The sequence below is a fragment of the Prionailurus viverrinus genome, unplaced genomic scaffold (genome assembly GCF_022837055.1).
Source record: "Prionailurus viverrinus isolate Anna unplaced genomic scaffold, UM_Priviv_1.0 scaffold_35, whole genome shotgun sequence".
Classification (NCBI taxonomy): Eukaryota; Metazoa; Chordata; class Mammalia; order Carnivora; family Felidae; genus Prionailurus; species Prionailurus viverrinus.
In genome coordinates, this window is record NW_025927605.1 from 1,663,805 (window position 1) to 1,686,327 (window position 22,523).

Genomic DNA, 22,523 nt, shown 5'->3' on the forward strand with positions numbered 1-22,523 from the left:
AAGATGAGGGGCGAGACTCAGAAGCTCGCTCTCCCACCTGCCTTGCAGGCAGATGCCGCCAGCACTACGGGAAAAGGCGTGGTGCGCTGGGAGGGGTGGGAAGGCTCCGGGTGGAGGCTGGGGTGGAGGAGTCCAGCCTTGGTTATACACCTTGGGCTCTAAGCTAACTAGTCTCCACCGTGATGGATCCCCTGGAGCCGTGAGACCACCAGCTTTGGGGGGAAGGTGAAAGATGGCCTGAAGGATAATCTCATCCGGTTTCTTCCTTTTGCAGATGAGGAAACTGAAGTCCAGAGTCACAGCCTGATTTGCTGCTCAAGAACCGAGTTAGTGGCAGGGCTGGACTCGGGATGAGGTTTCCTGAACTCCCAGGACATCTGGTTTTGGGAGGGGCAAGGGTGGGTGTGGGTAATCTGCCGTCGGCAGTGGGGGAGAACAGAGACGGTCGTCCGCTCTTAGTGGGATCTCAGCAAATGAGGAGCAGCCAACCCTGGGCTGGCAGCTGCTCTTGGACCGGCTGCAAAGGAGCCTGATTCACCTCCACAGTAGCACAGGTGTAGTAGCACCTAGTGAGTGCTCATTACACATTGTTGGGCGCTTTCCTTGAGCGTCACATTTAATCTTTCCAACAACCCTAGGAACGAGGCACAAATGATGTGGAAGTGTTGGGGCAAACGATCAAGAAAGAATTCTTGAGACATCTTTGGGGCAAAACAGTGGTTTTCTTTTTTTACATTGATTTATTTTTGAGAGACAGAGACAGAGCACACATGAGGGAGGGGCAGAGAGAGGAGGAGACACAGAATCCAAAACAGGATCCAGGCTCTGAGCTGTCAGCACAGAGCCCGACACGAGGCTTGAACCCACAAACCTCGAGATCATGACCTGAGCCGAAGCTGGATGCTCAACCGACTGAGCCACCCAGGCGCCCCATCGGTGGTTTTCTTAAAGCATGAGGGCAGGACCAGTGGGGAGAAAGAGCACTGGGGTTGTGGAAAGTTGAATATATACTTTCAAGTCGGGAGGGGGTTAGGGACAGAGAAAGCCTGTAAGGAATTTTGGAAACAAGATTTCCAGGACCCTGAGGAGGCTAGCTATTGTTACGAAAAAGTCATTTATTACTGTTCGTAAAAAGTCAGGAGCCCTTTCAGATGTATATCCTGGGGCCATATGCTTGGAGGATGATTGCTAACATACATCTTGGGGGGTACAGGTAAAGGAAGTTTCCAAAGGAATTTCTATATGCTTAAAGTAGACTCACAAGATCCTGGCAGGAGGGGGGGGGGGTAACGTTAAGCTAAGATTCCCTTTTGCCCTTAGCAAAGTATCAACGTGGAGACAGCTGAGCTCCCAGAGGAAGGTCACTCTGCCTGTTTCAAGGACTGATCAATGGGCTGTGAGTAGCAGGGAAATTTAACTTTTCCTTTTGTCTTTGTTTCCCACATCAATAGTATCCTTTTTTTTTTTTTTTTTTTTTTTTTTTTAAATAGCCAACAGGTTCAGAGAGACCAGCGCCAGAATGCCAAGTCTGGCTGCGCAGAACCCAAGCTTTTGGGCACGATGCTGGGTCTCCATAACTGTTGGAAGAAACGTGCCTCAGGGTTGTGCTGCTCAAACTCTAACCTTTGTAGGAATCGCGGCGGGGGAAGGGAGTGTGTGCTGTAAAAGGCACATTCTTATTCGGCAAGTCTGGGCTGGGGCGCAGATTCTGCCTTTCGGACCAGCTCCCGGGGCGAGGTCTGGGCTGCTGGTCCCGCACCAGGCAGTCAGAGGTCACAAGCCCAACCCTGGTGTCCCGGTAATCCTGCAAAACTAAGCGACACCTGCGGTGTCAAGCGGAGCCTGGTCAATAGGAACATTTATTGCGTCCCGAGTTTAGTCCAATGAAGCCACTGCACTTCCCAGTGGATAATGGTACAGAAAAGGCCGCGGGTGGGCCGAAGACCCCTTCCCCCCCCCCCCACACGGGCGGCGCCATTTCCGCCGGGGCACGTGCCTAGGGGCCTCCGAGCGTCCGCGCGACCCCAGCGGTGCGCCTTCTCGCGGGGAGCGGGGCGCGTCGGCCGCCCGCGCTCCGCCTTTTCCCGCGCCCGGCGGGCCCGCCTCCGGGGCGGGACGGGGCGGGTCCCGGCTCGCGAGCCCCCGCCCAGCTGACCCGGCGGCTCTCCCCTCGCAGGCTGCTGCCCGGGCGTGCTGGGCCCGGCCGCCGCCATGTCGGGCCCGTTCGAGCTCTCGGTGCAGGATCTCAACGACCTGCTCTCGGACGGCAGCGGCTGCTACAGCCTGCCGAGCCAGCCTTGCAACGAGGTCACCCCCAGGATCTACGTGGGCAACGCGTGAGTCGCCGCTGGGGCGCCCCGCCCACCCGAAAGCCGGGGTGGGGGCGTCGCGGGCGTGGGGACGGGGGGGTTCGGGGCGTGGTCGCCGTCCGGGAACACAGAGGGGGCTGGAGTCGCCGCCCGCCCCCGTGCGTGGGGGCGGAGGGGCTAGACCCCGCCCCGGCCCCACGAGGTCCTCCCCCTCGCGGGGGGCACGGAGCCCGGGGCGCTCGGCCAGCGCGGCGTCCGGCCCGCAGCCGTTACCCGCTAGGGGCTCGGCTTTGGGCGGGGTCGGGCTACCGTGATCACTTAACAGGTGGCCCTCAGTCACCCGGCCGGTCTCCAGCCCGCGCGTCATGTGACAGCTGCCTGGCTCTGCAGTGAGGTCACCGCGGAATGTCTGCCTTCGCTGCCATGGCAACGGGCTGACGTCACAAATCGGGCGTGGAAGTTTCCCGGCTGGGCAGGCCTGATCAAGGAATGTGGGATCCGGAGAGCGGGGCCGGGGTTTCCTCGCTCCTTTTCCTGCCTTGCCCATAGGGTTTGATTAACCAACGCCCTGAGCTCTGTGGGCCAGGGTCTGCGTGTTGGAAACCCAGAACTAACTCTCTTCTCTCCTTTTACCCAGGGGGAAGTGGTGGCCCAGAGTGGTTGAGGGATTGTGAGGACAGGGTCAAAGTCTTGTTCATGTCTGTACCCCCTGTCCTGTACTACAGGACTGCTGCTTACCCTAAGGAGTGCCACAAAAACGGGGATCATCGCGGGGCCAAAAGGGGTCCATAAGGCAGGTCCCACCTTCATGGGGGACCGTCTCCTCCATTGCATTTATTCATTCACCATATTGAGCACTTACTGTGTGTCAGGCACTGTATAATGCGCATTCATAGGGATGTTAATGATAATGGTAAATTTGTTGAATGTCAAGTAATAGAGAAGGGAGGTGAATGGGAGTTCACCTTCAGAGTTGTTTGTTTTCATCAACCACTGCCTTACAATACAACCGTGTGCAGTATGGTGAGCAGGGACAAGCTAAAACAGTCCCAGAGCCTCAGCCAGAGGGCTCAGTAATTGCAGAGTTCTGAGGAAAGCCAGCCCCCTGTCCAGTCAACCCAAGCAGCAAGTGGCCTTGGCACCCTTGGGACCCGCTGTCTTGGGCAGTTTGGCACATTCGGCTGCCACCACTTATCAAGTGAAAACCTAGGTTGTGGATGTCTGGTGGTAGCCAGACTGGCAAGTGCTGACGGCCACTGTAGAAAACACATCCCCTGCCCAGTTAGTGAATCTGGCTTCGACTTGGCCACGGGTGTGTGTGTGTGTGAGGGAGGGGGGGTGCTCCCGCATGGTGGGAGCCCCTTAACCAAATCAGGGTTCACAGGGCAGAGAGGATCCTGTATGAGCCTTGTTTTCTAGAACTCAGGAGTTGCAGTTGATGTGGACATGACAGGCAGAGTGAGGGGAAGACAGAACAGAGCTGGCGTCAGGTCTCCTCCCGGCTCTGCCTCCAAGCAGCCCATGTGAGCGCAAGCACATCCTTCCGCTGTCCTGTTGGGCCCGAGTCTAAGCCGAGTCCTTGCTTCCTAACAGGCTGCTGTGATAGGCAAACAGGATCCTGTAGGAGAAGGCATTTCTGTAAAGTATACACTGCTGTCTGAATTGGGATGTTGTTGTGAGATGAAATAAAGGAGCCCTTTGACTATTCAGATCAAATGTTTTGTAACCCCCAGAGTTCTGTTGGCGCCACTTGGTCCCCAAGTGCTTCCTCACCCGAGAGAGCTTCAGAACCGTGGTTGGTGGTCTGTGGCGGAAAGGGTCCCTCTGGGGGACTGGCGGGGCTGCCGTGCTTTATAATCCAAGGAGGGATTGGATTTATAATCCAAGGAGGGATCCGGCTGCCTAGGTGGTGCCGATTTCCTTCTTTTTCACTGATTCACTGCATAGTTATTCGGCACCTACTATGTGCCAGGTGCCATAGCAGGTGAGAGGCATGCAGACCCGAAGCAGACGTGGTCATTCCCTCCAGGAGCTCACAGCCTGCCCGTCAAAACAAATAAGCACCATCAGGCGTTAGAATAGCACTGTCCTCAGCGTCAGGCTCTGTCTACACAATAGCACATTTAACACTCAATGACAACCCCCCGGGGGTAGCTGCCGTTACCATCCCCATATCCCCATTTTACAGACGGGGAAGCTGGAGTCCCAAAAAGGTTAAGGGACTTGCTCAAGGTTAACCTGGCTGGTGAGTCTCAGAGCTGGACTCAGCCCAGGCAGCCCGGCTCTGGAGCCCATTTTTAGCCACTGGGCTCTACCACCGCCTCAGCATAGGGAACACGATGCCAGATGGAATGGAGGGGTGACCGGGACATACTGCAGAGGGTGGTGAAAAATGAGAGGGTGTGTGTCCATGGAGAAGCTAGAGGACGGCATTCCAGAGCGGGAACAACACGGGTATGAAACCACCCAGTCTATTTGGGGAAGCTGCCGGTAATTAGATACGGCTGGCGTGAGGGAGGTGGGTCATAAGATGGGGAGAAGCTGGCAGGGGCCGAGCGTGGAGGGTTCCTTGCTTTGCCAAGAGACTTAGAATCTTCTCTGTCTTCCTCCCCCTGGGGCTGCCACTGGGTCAGTTAATCATTCCCTGCTACTCTCTTCTGTCCAGGTCGGTGGCTCAAGACATCCCCAAGCTGCAGAAACTAGGCATCACCCATGTTCTGAACGCTGCTGAGGGCAGGTCCTTCATGCACGTCAACACCAACGCCAACTTCTACAAGGACTCCGGCATCACCTACCTGGGCATCAAAGCCAATGACACGCAGGAGTTCAACCTCAGCGCCTACTTTGAAAGGGCTGCAGACTTCATTGACCAGGCCTTGGCTCAAAAGAACGGTAAGGCACCTGCCTCCCAGGAAACAGTGCAAGGCAACGTTGACTGGATTTTTTTCTGGAAAAGAGGCCCGCAGTGGGCTTCCTCTTGGAACCTATCAAGTGGCGCTACATTACACAAGATGTACAAACCTTTCACCGGGTGGCAGCCCTGGGGTCCTTGTGTTTGAGTTGACTTTGGCTGAGAGTTCATTTCCAGCCACTCCCCACATGCCCCCAATTCAAATAGCTTCAGTAATAACAGTTTATCTTCCGTGGTAAGAAGTCCTGAGGTGAAGGAGCTCTGGGGCCGGTTGATTCAGCAGCTCAGTGGTGGCATCAGGACAAGGTGTTTCTCCTCTCTCTCTCCTGCCGCCCTCCGTGCTGGACAGTCCCCTAGTGGTCCCACCACGGCAGTGGCAGACCCAGTCACCACATCCCAGCAGGACAAAGTGCAGCGAAAGACGAGGCAGCCATCTCTTTCTCATGTGTTTTCTTTTCCCTCCCCTCCCCTCTCCTCCCCTCCCCTCCCCTCCCCTCCCCTCCCGTCCCCTCCCCTCCCCTCCCCTTCCCTTTTTTAAGAGCAAGTAGAATGGTCAATGGTCCTCAGAAACTCCTCGGTAGGGTTCCCCTCACATCTCGCTGGCTGGACTTGGCTTACGTGAATGCCTGGCCAGAGGAATGGGGGCAGCCGTGACTGGCTTAGGCTGGTGCTCAGCAAGCTGTGGCCCATGGGCCACGTCTTCCAGCTACTTTCTAAATGCTCCCAAACCTTAGACTGAAGCAGAACTGGTGAGGAACTGGCAGTCAGGGAAGGTGTCCCTGGGGGAAATCCTAGAAGGCAGAAGGCAGACGTCAGCTGAGCAGGCTGGGCCTCTTGCCCTTTCTGCTTTTAGCTTACTTCTCTCAGCAGCTGCCTTTACCTTCAAGCTGCTTCCCCCAGCCTCTTCCTCCCCTCCCCACAACCTTCTCAGGAGAAGTGCCCCCCCCTCCCCCATTAAGGCACGGTCAGCCTCGTCCCCCTGATTCTAGGCTGTCTCTACTACATAATGCTTCTTGTGCCTGGCCTCCGCCCCGGAACGATTTCCAATGACCAGTTTGTACCAGATGCTGATTAGGGCGTATCTGGGGCTGAGGAGGGAAGTGTTATCACGCAGGGAATCTGCAGACTTCACTGTCAGGCCCTTCGTGGTCTCCTGTGTCCCCCAACCCCGGCTTCGGCTGTACTGAGTTCTTGTGTAGATGACAACAAGGGGCACAGGTAAGGGAGTGCGTTTTGCTCATCTTGTATATGGATTGGTCATCCACTCGGGGAGCTTAGAGCTTTCTGACTTTGTTTCCTCTTTCCATACAACTAGGAACATAGCTTGACTTCTTGTGACCTCCTGCCTTGGCAGGAGCCCACGTGGGCTGAGTCTGGAAATTTCTCTCTGCCTCTCCCTACCCTGTCCTCTGGCAAACTCCACCTTGCGTTTTAGCGCTGGGCACAGTGTTCTCTCTTCCATGAAGCCTGCCCTCAGGCTGGGTCACTGGGTCCCCCTGTCTGTCTCCCCAGCCCCTGGTGTAGTATGCGGCACATAGCAGACAACGCTGTAAATAATTACCGAGTGAGTGACAAAAACGAATTCCAAGGACTCTAATGCCAAGTGTAAATGCTTCTGGGGTTGATTGGCCGAGTGAGTCAACAGAAATGCACTGGCCTCCAACAGTGTGCAGGGCTCAGGGGAACCAGGTGTCCATCACTTTGGAGAAGTGGGAACAGCCAGGAGTGCTCAGAGGAGGAAGCCGTCGTTTCCAGCCAGGAAGATCAAAGGAGGCTTTACGGAGGAGGAGGATGGCGTCTGGGTGGGGCCTGGAAGGATGGGAGTCGAGCCCTCCTCTTCCCCATTGGTTCTGTGCGTCTTGGGCTTCTGAGTCTGTTCCAGGTGGTGAAGAAGCCTCTGTGCAGATGGTCCCCTTGCCAGGGTCGGGGCATGGATGGGAGTTCCCCCACTCTGCGGACTTTGGGTACACTGGCCGGAGAGTGAATGGACAGGAAAGTGGAGGCCTCCCCCTTCCTGCTTGGGAGGCACTGGGGAAATAGAGTCATGTTTTGGGGGTGGGGTGATGGGAACAGAAGAGACTATGTTTGACTCTGGACCAGCCGCTTTCCTTCAAAGTAATGGCAGTCTACATGTATTAGTGGCTAATCATTTACTTGGCTAGTCAGCAAATACTCATCGAACACCAGTGCATACTAGGGATGGTTGGGCATCCAGAAACCAATACCCCATAGGCCTTGCCCTCAAGGAACTCACAGTCTGGCAGAGGAGGGGTAGATCTGTGCAAGGCCAACAGTGACATAGAGCTGGGCTGCCATAGTGGAAGATACTAGGTACCACTAGAGGACTCCTGATGCCAGATGATAGTTATTTATTGGGTGTTTACAGGTGCCAGGCTCTAGCCTAAGGGCTTAAAATATTTTTTTTTTTTAATGTTTATTCATTTTTGAGAAACAGAGACAGAGTGTGAGTGGGAGAGAGGGAGAGCCAGGATCTGAAGCAGGCTCCAGGCTCTGAGCTGTCAGCACAGAGCCCGGTGTGGGACTCGAACCCACGAGTCTCGAGATCATGACCTGAGCCAAAGTCGGACACCTAACCGGCCGAGCCACCCAGGCGCCCCTCTAGCCTAAGGGCTTTATATGTCATTTCCTTCAGTCCCCTAACAACATCATGCAATGGGTGCTCTTAACCCAGATGAGGAAATTGAGGCGTCGTGGGGTTAGATAGGTCATAGCGTTAATAGCGTTAATCACGGTAATAACGGGATAGGGGGAGACGGCGTTGGGCGTGGGGGGCCAGCTTTAGTAGGGCCTCGTGGGCCATTTGAAGGGCCATGAGAGGGTGTTTTTTGTTGGTGTGGTTTATTATTATTATTATTTTTAGGTTTATTTATGTTGAGAGAGGGAGAGCGCGTGCACACGCATGCACGAGCTGAGGAGGGGCAGAGAGAGAGAGAGGGAGAGAGAGAGAGAATCCCAAGCAGGCTCTGTACTGTCAGTGCAGAGCCGGATGGACGTGGGGCTCGAACTCACAAACCAAACCGTGAAATCGTGACCAGAGCCAAAAATCAAGAGTTAGATGCTCAACCCCTGAGCCACCCAAGTGCCCTGGGTGTGTTTTGATATTTTTGTCTTTGTGTTTGTAGTTGACATGCATGTTTCTTTTATCTTTTAAACCATTCTGTCGAGGTATAATTGACATTCGGTAAATCACACATATTTAAAACCTACCATTTGAAGTTTTGACATACGGATGCACTTGTGAAACCATCACCACAAACAAGATCGTGAGCACATCCATCCCCTCCCCCGCTGCCTGGAGTTTCCTCATATGCCCTCGTGACCTCTCCGCTCTGCCCCTCTCCACCTTCCAACCACTGGTCTGCTTTTTGTCACCAGACTTGAGTATACGTTTCGTAGACTTCCGTATAAATGGAATTACATGTACGCTCTTTTGGCCTGGCCTTTTTCACTCAGCGTAATTGTTGGGTATTCCATCCCTCTTGCTGCAAGTATCAACAATTCGCTCCTTGTTGATGCCGAGTAGTCTTCCAACATATGGATGTACCGGTTTGTCCATTCACCTGTTGACGGGCATTTGGGTTGTTTCCGTGTTCTGCCCTTGATTGAAATAGCAGTTTCATGTGGAGAAGCGCCCGTATCACAGGCGTGTGGATCAGTGCGCCGCGCACACCCACGTATCAGCCCCCGGATCCGAAAACAGGGCACCGCCAGCACCCTAGAAAGCCCGCCACGTGTTCCCTCCCAGTCCCCCCATCACTACCATCCAGACTTCTGATAGCACAGAGCAGTTTGCCCGCTCCCCTGCTCCATGGGGTCCCAGATGCCCTGTGTGTGTTTCATCTGTGTTGTTTCTGGTGTTCGTTCTCAGTACTTTATCTCTTCTACCGTTGGTGGGCCTTTGGGAGTTGCCAGCGGGGATTATGGTGACGGGCGCTGCCTTGTGAATGTTCTGGTGTCTTTTGGTGGACGTGTGCGCACGTTCCCGCCCGGCCGTAGGGGCCGCGTGTGTCCAGGCTGAGCACATACTGCCCCACAGTTTGCTGGCGTGCTGTGCTAACGCACAGCCCCCTCCGCAGCCACAGATAGAAGTCCTGCTGCTCCCCAGCCTGACTGACGCCTTGTGTTTTCCGTCTTTTTCACTGAGTCATTCTGGTGGGTACACAATGGCTTCTTACTCTACTTTTCGTTTGCATTTCCCCGGAAGGGTTTTTTTTTTTTTTTTTTTTTGGTTTTGGTTTTCACTTTTTAAAATGTTTATTTATTTATTTTCAGAGAGAGCACAAGCAGGGGAGGGGGCAGAGAGAGGGGGAGGGCGAGAATCCCAAGCAGGCTCCGTGCTGTCCGCACAGGGCCTGATGCGGGGCTCAATCTCGAGAATCGTGAGATCAGGGGTGCCTGGGTGGCTCAGTCGGTTAAGCGTCTGACTTTGGCTCAGGTCATACTCTCATGCTTCATGAGTTTGGGCCCCACGTCCCGATTTGGATTCTGTCTCCCTCTCTGCCCCTCCTCCACTCACGCTCTGTCTCTCTCTCTCTCTCTCTCTCTCAAGATTAAATAGACGTTAAAAAAAAAAAAAAAAAGAATCTTGAGATCATAACCTGAGCCGAAATCCAGAGTCAGACCCTTTAACCCACTGAGCCACCCAGGTGCCCCCAGGAGAGTTTTGACTAGGGTCTTCTGTGATTGGATGGCCCCAGCTCCAGCTCACGTGTCCCTGTTTCTTACAGGCCGGGTGCTTGTCCACTGCCGGGAAGGTTACAGCCGCTCCCCAACCCTAGTCATCGCGTACCTCATGTTGCGCCAGAAAATGGATGTCAAGTCTGCGCTGAGCGTCGTGAGGCAGAACCGTGAGATCGGCCCCAACGATGGTTTCCTGGCTCAGCTCTGCCAGCTCAATGACAGACTGGTCAAGGAGGGGAAATTGAAACTCTAGGGCACTCCCGCCGCCTCTTCTCTAGAGGCAGACAGGGGAGCCCCCGGTTGAGGTGTCCCAAGCCACCATGTTTAGGAAACACAGTGCACCCTGCTCCTAGCATCACCAGGCACTCGCCCACAAGTCTGTCCCAACACAGCCCTGGGCCACTTTCCCCCTGGGGAGCATATAAAGAAGCTTGCTAAGGAGGGCGTTCTTGCTCCCTGGTGTGTGTCCTGTGCCTGCAGTTTATGATGTCCCCTCCCTGAGGTGGGGGCGCAGAGGGGGAAGGCGTGTGGCATGTGTCCTTCTCCCCGATGACCAAAGGCAGGAGGTCCCTGCAAGTGTAAGGCTCGAGATGCCCACAGGGGTCCCTCCTGACCTCCGTTGCCCCCCGCCTCCCTCCCCCCTGCTCCCTACCATCCACCCCCGGGGCCTCTCCTGAGCGGGGACCCCCGCACCTCGAGCCCTGTAAGGGAACTATGCAAACGCAGGCTCCTCTCCCTCCACCATGCCTGTCTCCCCCTGCTCCTCCTAGCTGTCCGCACCTTGGTCAGAGGCAGAGGCCCATCGTGAGGTCTGAACTGGCCTGGAGAAGCCATCAGTTGTTAGCGGGTGGAAATTCCCATGAAGAGACTGCATTGTAATTATTTCCTTAGGATTAAAGATACCTAAACGAAGAGGCCCTCGGAGGGGCAAACAGATTCCCCCTGGAGGACTCCCCTAAGTCAATAGTTTTTAAGATGCGAATCGTTGGAAGGCTTGCGTTCAGAATCCCCTGCTTTGAAATGTTCCCCTTGGACTGCTCTCAGGTCGCTTGGTCTGTTAGAAGCGCGATGCCTTGGGCATGGTTTTATTTTATTTTTATTTTTATTTTTATTTTTATTTTTATTTTTTTTATTTTTATTTTTTTAGAAAACAGAGTGTTGAAGTTCCAGCCTATTTAAAAACCCCACCATTTGAAGAATTACAAAGGGTTTGTCCTGAATGACCGTGTTGGCCAGCGCCAGCCTCTCGTGCTAACTGCTTTCTTGTCTCGGTTGCTATTCCAAGGACGGGAGGAAGTTGGCCAATTACAGTGTGGGTGTGTGGGTGTGTCGGGGGGTGTGTGTCTCAGAAACACAGGCAGAGGATGGACGAGTGGCTCCTCACCGTGCCCGCTTGTAGGTAGTTCTTAACGGCTCTGTGATGCCAGGAGCGAGCCTGGGGCCCCGGGAGCAAAAATGACTCAGCCAGGCAGAAATGAAACACGGCGGCGCGTCCAAATGGAGCCTTCACTGCTGGTAGAGCAAACCACAAACAGGAACAGCCTTTTTTAGGACTTTGTAAGGATGATGTCGGAACGCACTAGCACACGCGTGCACACGCTTGTCAGAATATAGGAGTTTTGTTTCGAACACGGTCTTGTTAGGACTTTCCATGACCGTCACCGTGTTTCGAACACGGTCTTGTTAGGACTTTCCATGACCGTCACCGTGGAAAGTGAGGCGTTCCTGTCTCTCCAGGTTCCCTGCCAGCAGAGAGGTGGCCCTCAGCCACACCCCCAGGTCCTAGCACGTAGAGGTCTATAAAAGTTGGTGGAATTAAACTTGTTTTTTTTTTTTTTTTTGAGCACCAGACGTGTGCAGGGTGTTGTTCTGGTGGGTGTATCAAGCTCCCAGAAGGCCTGAAGGGAAAAATCCAGGACTTTTGTTGAGTAGTTAAAAATTCCGTTTTAAATTTGAATTCTGGCAGCATTGACCTGTCGAGGCGGGGAATGCGCCTTTTTCAAGAGTTGACCGGGAACGTCCGGAACGTCCGGCCAGACAAGGAGAAGCAGGGTGCCGCAGGGCCTCATGGGTGTCGTGACCTCTGTTGCTGCATGGTCCCTTTTCTCTGTGACCACAGTCACCCTGGACAAACTAGGGTCTGTCGTTTTTTCCAGATACCGGACTGCCCACGTAGACCCACCTAAGTGAAACGGCCATCCTCTCTAACCTGTGTACCTCACCTCACGGTTTCCAGAGCACTGTCCCACGTAATCTAACTTGATCCTTTCAGTAACCCGATCAAGTTGGTAGAGCTTCTTCATGTATGGTTACCTTTTTTAAGAAAAAGGAGCTGGGGTTCACACTGGGGGAGGGCATGGCCCCCAGGCTGTCCCGGCCTCTTAAGGCAGAGCCAAGGCAAGACTTGGACGTTTGCTGCTCCCTGAAGCTGAATTCTTTGTCTCCTGCTACCCTCCTCCCCCAAGACAGGAGCTCCCTGGGAGTGCCCAGGTGCCCTGACCATGCCCTTGACCCAGCCTGTGTGCACAAGAGCCAGTCGGTGCTCTGGATGGAGCACGGTGGTTCAAGCTGTACTGCCCAGGGGGGTCTGCACGCGGGCGGGAGGGAGTCGGTACAAACCCATCCCTGCTCCAGGAAACGGAAGTAAAACGTGGGTCCCCGATTCGGTTAGAATGTGTGGCTCTTCCTCCAGGAAACATGTAGCACCCCTAAGTTGGAGCTTTCTGCTCTGCTTCCAGAAGAGGCTCTGGGGCTGGGGGGCCAGGGTTCCCCCTCCCACACTTAGGCAGTGGTCACCCCACAGGACGGCCACAGCTACTTAGGCTAGTTAACCAGACCTCTCGAAGGCCTTTTTGTGGGGGCATGAGGGAGAAAAGGCCATTGAGAAAATTACTGCCTTTACTCTGGGGCTACTTTTATGCTGATAATTTGGGATTTCTTGGTAGTCTTTAGTCCCAGAAACCCCGTATTTACTTCATGAGATTTAGCTCCTAATTTTTGAGTAAAATAAAACTCTTATTTGTGTAAGAGCCAGCATATGCCCAGCTGTGAGTGGAAGCTGTTTCTGGACAGCTCTCTACCCCTGGGAAATGGTGGAATAGGAACTCAGGGTGCCCTTACCCCCTCCCCTGACCTGATCCCTTCTTTGACTAGCAGACCCTCACATAGGTCGAATTAGAGCACCAAATGGCTTTCTTCTCAAATCTAAAGCAGTACGCTTTCCACAGGCTGGTCTGTTTCCCTGCCACTCTGAGTTATCTGGAGAGCAGAAACCACCCATCTGTCAAAGAAGGGGGCCCATCTAGAAGACCTCTAAGGTCCCTTTGGCCCTGACACTGTAGGGTTCTCTGAGAACCCCCACCTGGAATTTACCACCACCTGGAAATTATAGGGTATGTAATAACATGACCAGCAGGTGGCACTGTGCTCCACCCATGGTGATGGATGGTTTGAAAAGGAAAGTTGGTGCCTTTTGTGTCACAAGTTAATGTTAAGATGCTAATGTTTTAATTAAAATAAGCACTGATCTTATAATATGAAGATACGAACTTTCCTCGCAGGAAATTTTCTGTCGTAAAACCGGTGTCAGGAATCACCGAAGAGCCAACAAACAGTGTTGGTCTTTCCAAGTCAAGGTTTTATCCTGATTGGAAATAGAAACCCTCTCCGGTTGAGAGAGCAGATCCGTCGGAAGCTTAACTTACCTCCTGCCAGCTGTTAGGGTGATTTGATTGTGAAAGCGTGAATTTTCTGGGCAGAAAAGGGGAAGGTATTAAATCGGTTTTAAAGGAAAGTAAGCTTAACGTCTGTTGTATCACAAATCAGTGTTAAAACACTAACTGTAACCAAAATAAATGTCTTACATTACATAGAAATGGTCTTTTTGTCCTTCTTACCACAGCTGATTTTCTTCCCTGCTCTTCTGTTTGCTTTTTCTAACTTTTCAAAATAAGCATCATCTAAAAATTAGCCCTCCTGAACTAGTTCTCATTTCCATGATTGTATTTATGCAGTAGGTATTTATTTCGTTATTTTTAAATGTTTATTTATTTATTTTGAGAGAGAGAGAGAGAGAGAGAGAGAGAACGAGCAGGGTGGAGGGGCAGAGAGAGAGAGAGGGAGAGAAAGAATCCCAAGCAGGTTCCGCACTGTCAGCAAAGAGCCCAAATCGCCTCGAGATCATGACCTGAGCTGAAATCAAGAGTTGGACACTCCAGGGCACCTGGTGGCTCAGTCAGTTAAGCGTCTGACTTCGGCTCAGGTCAAGATCTCACGGTTCGTGGGTTTGAGCCCTGCGTGGGTCTCTGTGCTGACAGCTCAGAGCCTGGAGCCTGCTTCGGATTCTGCGTCTCCCTGTCTCTCTGCCCCCCACCCCCCCGCTTGTGCTCTTACTGTCTCTCTCAAAAATAAATAAACATAAAAAAAGAGTTGCACAAAAAAAAAAAATTAAAAAAAAAAAAAGGGGTGCCTGGGTGGCGCAGTCGGTTAAGTGTCCGACTTCAGCCAGGTCACGATCTCACAGTCCGTGAGTTCGAGCCCCGTGTCAGGCTCTGGGCTGATGGCTCAGAGCCTGGAGCCTGTTTCCGATTCTGTGTCTCCCTCTCTCTCTGCCCCTCCCCCGTTCATGCTCTGTCTCTCTCTGTCCCAAAAATAAATAAACGTTGGAAAAAAAAAAATTAAAAAAAAAAAAAAAAAAAGAGTTGCACACTCAACTGACTGAGCCACCCAGGTGCCCTATGCAGTAGATATTTATTAAACATCTTCCCTGTACCAGAAATTTCCTGTGATAGGAATAATCTTTTTATTTATTTAATTTCTAAAAATTGCAGCTGTTGTGAGGGATAATTGACTGGAATATTCTTGACTAGAGTGGCCCATCCCAAATGAGGGTGGTAGATCTATGTTCCCAAGACAGTAGGAGACTGGGGGTGACAGTCTCTAGGTAGCCTCACGTGAAGATGACTGGGTGGCATTTTTAGGGTTTGGGGGGTCCTGCAAATGGGCAGTCCCCAAACCTGGCCCCGCCCTCAGACGCCTTGGACTCCACCATTAGCTTTTATCTCCCTTATGATAAACATTGGCTTTTTTTCTTTTTCTCCGAATAAAAACCTCAAGAGTTGGGTGCCTTTTCTCCATGACAGAAAAAAACCTTTTTCATCTCTCGTTCCCCGTAGCAGAGGCAACCTAGACCAGCTCGTTATTTGTCCAGTCTCTTTGGACAAGTATAATCTTTATATCTTTACATAGGATTTTAGGGCCAAACACTAATCTAGGAGACTGGGAAAAGTGTTTCTTAAAATATAAGTTTAAAAACCTTTTCATTGGGGCGCCTGGGTGGCGCAGTCGGTTGAGCGTCCGACTTCAGCCAGGTCACGATCTCGCGGTCCGTGAGTTCGAGCCCCGCGTCGGGCTCTGGGCTGATGGCTCAGAGCCTGGAGCCTGTTTCCGATTCTGTGTCTCCCTCTCTCTCTGCACCTCCCCCGTTCATGCTCTGTCTCTCTCTGTCCCAAAAATAAATAAACGTTGAAAAAAAAAATTAAAAAAAAAAACACCTTTTCATTGAAAAGCTAATGCTATATATACATGGTATAAATTCAAGCAATACAAAAGGCTTATCACAGAAAGTGTCTCCTACCCCCAAACTTTTAATCCCTCCTCTCCGAGGAAGCCACTCTTAAGAAGTATATCCTGCTAGGAAAATCCCAGGCACATGTGTGTGTACGGAGAGATTCCATAGAAAATGTTCTGCACTTGGCTTTTTTTGCTTAACGGACAATTGTTTCTTACAGTAGCATTCATTTTACTGCTACATAGCATTCCACTGTGTATGGTATACGGTGGTTTCTGTACTCTTATTTTATTTTATTTAAAAAAAAATTTTTTTAACGTTTATTTATTTTTGAGACAGAGACAGAGCATGAACGGGGGAGGGGCAGAGAGAGAGGGAGACACAGAATCCAAAACAGGCTCCAGGCTCTGAGCTGTCAGCACAGAGCCCGACGCGGGGCTTGAACTCACGGACCACGAGATCGTGACCTGGCTGAAGTAGGACGCTTAACCGACTGCGCCACCCAGGCGCCCCTCTGTACTCTTATTTTAAAGGTCCAGGCTGCTTTAAGGAGCACAGAATGTCGAAATGAGGTGAGTGGCAGTTGCAATTTATCTGCTTTATATCCTGTTAATTTCTGTCATCTCTCGTGGTGGCACAGTGTCAAGCACATCCCCATACTCAGAGCTAAGGAGGATTGTTCTGTACTTGCCCGTACAATTTCATGGGGGCCCGAGGGGATGCCTGGCTGGTTCAATCGGTGGAGCATGGGACTCTTGGTCTCAGGGTCACGAGTTCAAGCCCCATGTTGAATGTAGAGATAACTTTTTTTTTAAATTTTTTTTTTTAACATTTTATTTATTTTTGAGACAGCATGAACAGGGGAGGGTCAGAGAAAGAGGGAGACACAGAATCTGAAGCAGGTTCCAGGCTCTGAGCTGTCAGCACAGAGCCCGACGCGGGGCTCGAACCCACAGACTGCGAGATCATGACCTGAGCTGAAGTCGGACACTTAACCGACTGAGCCACCCAGGCGTCCCAAGATTACTTCTTTTTAAAAAAAGATTATTATTTTTTTTTTTTCAATTTTTTTTTTCAAAGTTTATTTATTTTTGGGACAGAGAGAGACAGAGCATGAACGGGGGAGGGGCAGAGAGAGAGGGAGACACAGAATCGGAAACAGGCTCCAGGCTCTGAGCCATCAGCCCAGAGCCCGATTCGGGGCTCGAACTCACGGACCGCGAGATCATGACCTGGCTGAAGTCGGACGCTTAACCGACTGCGCCACTCAGGCGCCCCAAGATTATTATTTGTTTTTAATTTTTTTTAGCATTTATTTATTTTTGAGACAGGGAGAGACAGCATGAACGGGGGAGGGTCAGAGAGAAAGAGGGAGACACAGAATCTGAAACAGGCTCCAGGCTCTGAGCTGTCGGCACAGAGCCTGACGCGGGGCTCGAACTCACGGACTGCGAGATCATGACCTGAGCTGAAGTCGGATGCTTAACCAACTGAATGAGTCACCCAGACACCCCTAAAAAAAGATTATTTTATGGGGGTGGCAGCCCAAGCCTAATTTTTAGAAAGGCAGTCTCTGAGTCATGGCCTTCTGAATTGATGACTCATAAGAAGTTCAAACGCAAAGATTCGATTTTGGCAGTCTACACTAGAATGAGTTAACCTAGAGCAACACAATGAATGGGGGGGGGCGTCTCCAGTTCATTAAAAGCAGATACACACCATGTATGATCAATATGCCTTTATTATATTTTTAAATAATTGAAATGTACATATTTTTAAAACCTTAAGTGCTCTCTTCGGCAGCACATACACTAAAACGTTAAGACATCCCTATGGAAATGCGAGGTTTTGAGAGATCTGGTCTGCAAGCCCATGAGCTAAACGGCCTTCCAGTGGAACGTTCTCCATGCACTGGAGCACTGGGGCAGCCGCCCTGAGAGGCAGGAGGACAGAAAGAAGAGGAAGGGAAGAGTCGAAAAGAGAATGGAGAGCAGAGGACAGGTGCAGCTGGGCTTGGAAGAGGGACATCGGTCTCCAAACACATGGGGTGACAGAACCTCTCTTTGGCCAGAGTTTACTCATTTTCTCCTGAACTCTTTTTTTTTTAACCTTTTAAAATGTTTGTTTATTTTTGAGAGAGAGAGAGAGAGAGAGATGAGTGTGAACAGGGAGGGGCAAAAAGAGAGGGAGACACAGAATCCGAAACAGGCTCCAGGCTCTGAACTAGCAGCACAGAGCCCGGCGCGGGGCTCGAACCCACGAACCGCGAGATCATGACCTGAGCGGAAAGTCAGACGCTCGACTGACCGAGCCATCCAGGCGAGCATGAGTGGGGTGGGAGAGGCAGGCAGAGAGAGAAGGAGAGAGAGAAAATCCCAAGCAGCCTCTGCACTGTCAGCACAGAGCCTGATGCAGGGCTCGAACTTCTGAACCGTGAGATCATGACCTGAGCCGAAATCAGGAGTCCGACGCTTAACTGACTGAGCCAGCCTGGCACCCCTGACTTTACCATTTTTAACAAGTGTCACGAATACTTGTTTCTTTAGGGTTTTCAGACAGGGGCCCTCCAGGCAGAGGGTGGTAGTTTGGATGGCCGTTGGGGAGGTTCTGGAATTGGTTGTCCTGGTTTCCAGAAAGAACACGGTGGTTCCATCCTGTAAGGGCTGGGGGAACCATTGGCCCATTCTAAGCATGGAGTAGGGGGTGGGGGTAAGTGACAATGGTCTTTGGGACCCCTCTCCTCTTTGTCCCTCAGAAGCTGCTGACTGAACAAGTCAAAGGGTTCCACTTTCCACCTGTGCCGAGACCCTGTGCTCTCCAGGAAACAATCTCTCAGCTGTGAATAAAGACAGGCTGGTGTGGACGTCCCTCAATGCAGGCAGCTGCCTATAAACAGATTGCCCTCCGAAGCCAGAGACCCCATGTTACCCCGACCTGTGGGAGCAAAGTCTGTGTAAAAATGCAGCCAACAAGAAGTCTCAGGTCCCATGAATTATAGACAGGTGGCTTGAGTACCAAGTAAAGAGTTAGATGCCTTTGGAGCGTTTTTTCAGATCAAAGATCCTGTAATCCTGAGGATTCAAAGGAGCATAGCTTACTTTCCAAACTTGGCCTGTCCTTCAGAGCGTGGTCCAAACGCCTCGTCTTCCTGTGAGGATCCCTGATCCATCCCACGTGGGAGAGACTCTTCTCCCCTCTGAAAGCTCATAACACTTTGTCCCTTTAAAGAAAAAAATAAAGCATCTGCACCTTTCCTCAGTGGCACTAACCGCTTTCTTTGCGGAAGAACTCTTTTTTTCCCTGGTACAGGAGCTCCTGGAGGGGGGCACGAATCAGTCCACACCTCCTAGCAGGAGATGAGGTCTTGCTTCGTTAAATGTTTGGCAAGTGGGCATATGAACAGGCAGCTCGGTGGAAATGAAAACCAGCAAATCATCACATAGGAAAACAGCCTTGCGGAGCACCTGGGTGGCTCAGTCGGTTGAGCGTCCGGCTTCGGCTCGGGTCATGATCTCGCGGTCCGTGAGTTCGAGCCCTGCGTCGGGCTCTGTGCTGACAGCTCAGAGCCTGGAGCCTGCTTCAGATTCTGTGTACCCCTTCTCTCTCTGCCCCTCCCCCACTCATGCTCTGTCTCTCTCTGTCTCAGAAATAAACACTAAAAAAAAATTTGAAAAAGAAAAACAGCCTTGCTAGAAATTTAGTTACAACGAGTAAATTACTAAATGCAATTAAAAATTGTTTAGCCCAAACCCAGTGTTGGCCACCTTGTGGAGACACATGCTGTTATGCGCTGAATTGTGCCCCCTCTAAACTTCATATCGTGAATCCTAACCCCTGGTGCATCAGAACGTGACCTTTATTTGGAAGCAGGTTTGTTGCAGATGTAATTAGAGAAGATGAGGTCATTAGGGTGGGCCCTAATTTAATATGACTGATGTCCTTATGAAAAAGGGGAAATTAGGGGGCGCCTGGGTGGCTCAGTCGGTTGAGTGTCCGACTTCGGCTCAGGTCACGATCTCGCGGTCCGTGAGTTCGAGCCCCGCATCAGGCTCTGGGCTAAATGTTAAAAAAAAATTTTTAAAAAAAAGGGGGAAATTAGGACACAGACAAGCACACACGGGGAACGCCATGTGAAGGTGACAACAGAGATCGGGGTGAAGCTTCTAGAAGTCAAGGAACAAGGAACACCAAAGATTGCCAGGAGAGGCTCCAGAAGCTAGAGCAAAGGCATGCAGCAGACTCTCCCATCACAGCCATCACAAGGAAACCAACCCTTCCAACACTGGTCTCACAGTTTCAGTCTCCAGAACTGTGAGACAAGGCATTTCTTCTTTTCTTTCGTTTTTTAATTTTGAGAAAGAGAAAGAGGGCACGTGTGCACACGCGTGAGCAGGGGAGGAGCAGAAAGAGAGAATCCCAAGCAGGCTCTGCAGGGTCAGCACAGAGCCTGACTCGGGGCTCAATCCTACCAACCGAGAGATCATGACCTGAGCCGAAATCAAGAGCTTAGCCGACTGAGCCACCCAGGCGCCCGGAGACAATGCATTTGTGTTGTTTGTATCACCCACTTCGTGGTACTTTGTTTCAGCAGCCCTGGCTGACCTACGCACAGGCCTACTGGTATGTCACTTGTGGGAGCGGGGACCTGGCTGAGTTTTCTGGAGAACAACCCTGCAATACACAGCCAACTGCTCACCCTCTCAGACCCAGCGTTCGCTTCTGGAAATAACCCCAAAGTTTTGTTTGTTTGTCTGTTCAATTACTGTGTGGACTATTATCCAGCAATGTAGCATTGATACAAGCATGCAACAACCAGGATGAATCTCCAGGGAATTATGTGGAGCGAAAAAAGCCAATCCTAAAAGGCTCTATACTGTTTGGTTCCATTTAGGTAACGCTTCTGAAATGACAATATTATAGAAATGGAGAACAGATTAGTGGTGCCATGGGTTAGGGGTGAAGAGGGAGGGCGTGGGAAGAAGGTAGGTGTGATTATAAAAAGGCAGTGAGAGGGATCTTTGTGATCAGAGTGATTCATTATCTTAGCTGTGATGGATACTTGAACTTACACGTGTGATAAATTTACATGGACCGAAACACGCACACGTGTGCATGCGCACAAGAAGGCAAGTAAAATGGGAAATCTGAACTAAATTGGTGGATTGTATCAATGTCGGTATCCTGGTTATGATATTGTACTATAGCTTTGCGAGATGTTGCCACAGAGAGAAACTGGCTGAAGGGTACATGGAATTTTCTCCGTATTATTCCCTATAAGTACATGTGCATTTACAATGATCTCAAAAAGTTTAACTCAAAAAATTGCTTTGGGCGAGGAAATTCATAGCATCCCTACTGAGGATAGGGGAGCATTGAAATAGCCTAAAGTATCCACAACAGAAGTGAGCGAAAACCCTAGGGGTTTAACTCTGAAGAAGGACACACTCCTGAACTGAGTACATATAAAGCTGGATAAGCAGGAAGTGAAGCAGATGAGCATCATAGCATCGATGGCATCTGTGAGCCGTTCCGTGGAGAGCACGGCTATACCTTGGCAGAGAAGAATTCGAAAGGATGGACACACTTCATCGGTTCAAATCCACTGGATTCTTCTCTTGTTTCTTTTCACCTCACTTCAGTTTCAAATAAAACCCTGAAGCCAAATGAAATCCTTCGCCATCCTCGGGCCGCTGGCTCCCCCTTCGGTCTCCAGCAGGTGGCAGGAGTGTCCCAAGGATGGGCCCCCCACGGGCTCCGGTTCAGGCGGATGGGTCTGTAGCTCCGGACAGCAGGTGGGGCTCCCGCGCAGACAGCGCCAAGTTTCAGGAATCCGGGCATCGGAACTGCCCTCTCCCAAATCCAGGGCAAGAAGGCGGCTGTCCGGCCACGATAGGGTTAATGGTCTACATTCCAGAGCAAGGGAAAAGGAGGCTGGAGGGTCACAGACAGGGGGAGGGGGCACAGAGGGCCGGCTTCTCACAACACCCACCGGCTCTGTTGGGAGAGATAGATCACCTCCAACAATGGCCACAGCTGTTTTCGTCTGCCCCGAAGGAAACTGACTTAGGAAGCAGGTATCAGAGAGGGCCCTTCCTGCAGGGGCTTCTGTCTGGCTTGTAAAACTGTCAGGGCAGCTGCATTCATGTGTCGAGTGATGGATGGTGGAAAGGAGGGACAGACGGCTTCAGATGGACACAGCGGCTTGCAAGTCAAGGCAGGTGGCAAAGGCCTCGCGGAGGCTCTGCAGGTGGGGCATACTGATTCATTGCCCAGTGAAAATACCAAGGGGATGCGGGCCACAGCCCTCTTCCCAGCCTCCTGGAACAATCCATCTGCAGTGAAAGCTTCCGCTGGCTCTCCTTTCTTTTCCTGCACCTCAGGTGTGAACCTTCCTCCCCGGTGCCTCTACCCCTCCCAGGCCCCTGGTTCCGCTCCAGGGCTAAGGTAGCAATTCCTTTTGATTTCTTTGTGGCTAGCTGGACCTGGGATGGCTTCATGGAATGCACCCCATAGCATGGACCAACAAGGTTTTCCATATAGGACTCAAAGCTGTTTTTGAAAAATATAATCGTCTGAGAAACCAACCAACCAACCAAACAGAAAGATGATGCAGAAGAAAAAAAGGATGTCAGCACTGAAAATGCCGGCCTCGGTCTTTGCTACAAAAAGGGACTTTTGTGCTCTCCGTTCCTACCCACAGCCTGGCCAGGGAAATGACTGCCTTGGGCACATCAGTCCGCAAGCAGCAGTGGGTGTCTTGGCCAAGAAGTGCCTGTCACCACGCGCAGAATCCCCACGGTTTCCTCCTCGCGCTCCATCACCACTGTCCGTTGACTTACTCATCCTGGCCTTGGACCCAGAATCCCCGCCCCCTCGCCCAAGCAGATACTCTCCCCGCGGCCCTCCAGTTTTCTCTCTTGCCTTCCAGAGGGTGCCAACGGGGGCTTTCTTGATCAGCGTAATCGATGCTCAGCCTCATGGAACCGGGACCAATGGGGTTTCTTAAAAAGTATCCTTCTGCCCCTGCCTGGGT

General features: G+C 51.7%; 1 protein-coding gene across 1 annotated transcript; it reads left to right on the plus strand.

The window, feature by feature from the left end:
• Positions 1-1,378: 1,378 nt before the first annotated feature.
• Positions 1,379-13,796, plus strand: DUSP3 (dual specificity phosphatase 3). The gene is made up of 4 exons (XM_047845956.1): positions 1,379-1,396; positions 2,177-2,336; positions 4,975-5,201; positions 9,969-13,796. The coding sequence occupies exons 1-4, from the start codon at positions 1,390-1,392 to the stop codon at positions 10,172-10,174; spliced, it is 600 nt and encodes a 199-aa protein (XP_047701912.1). The 5' UTR covers positions 1,379-1,389; the 3' UTR covers positions 10,175-13,796.
• Positions 13,797-22,523: the final 8,727 nt, after the last annotated feature.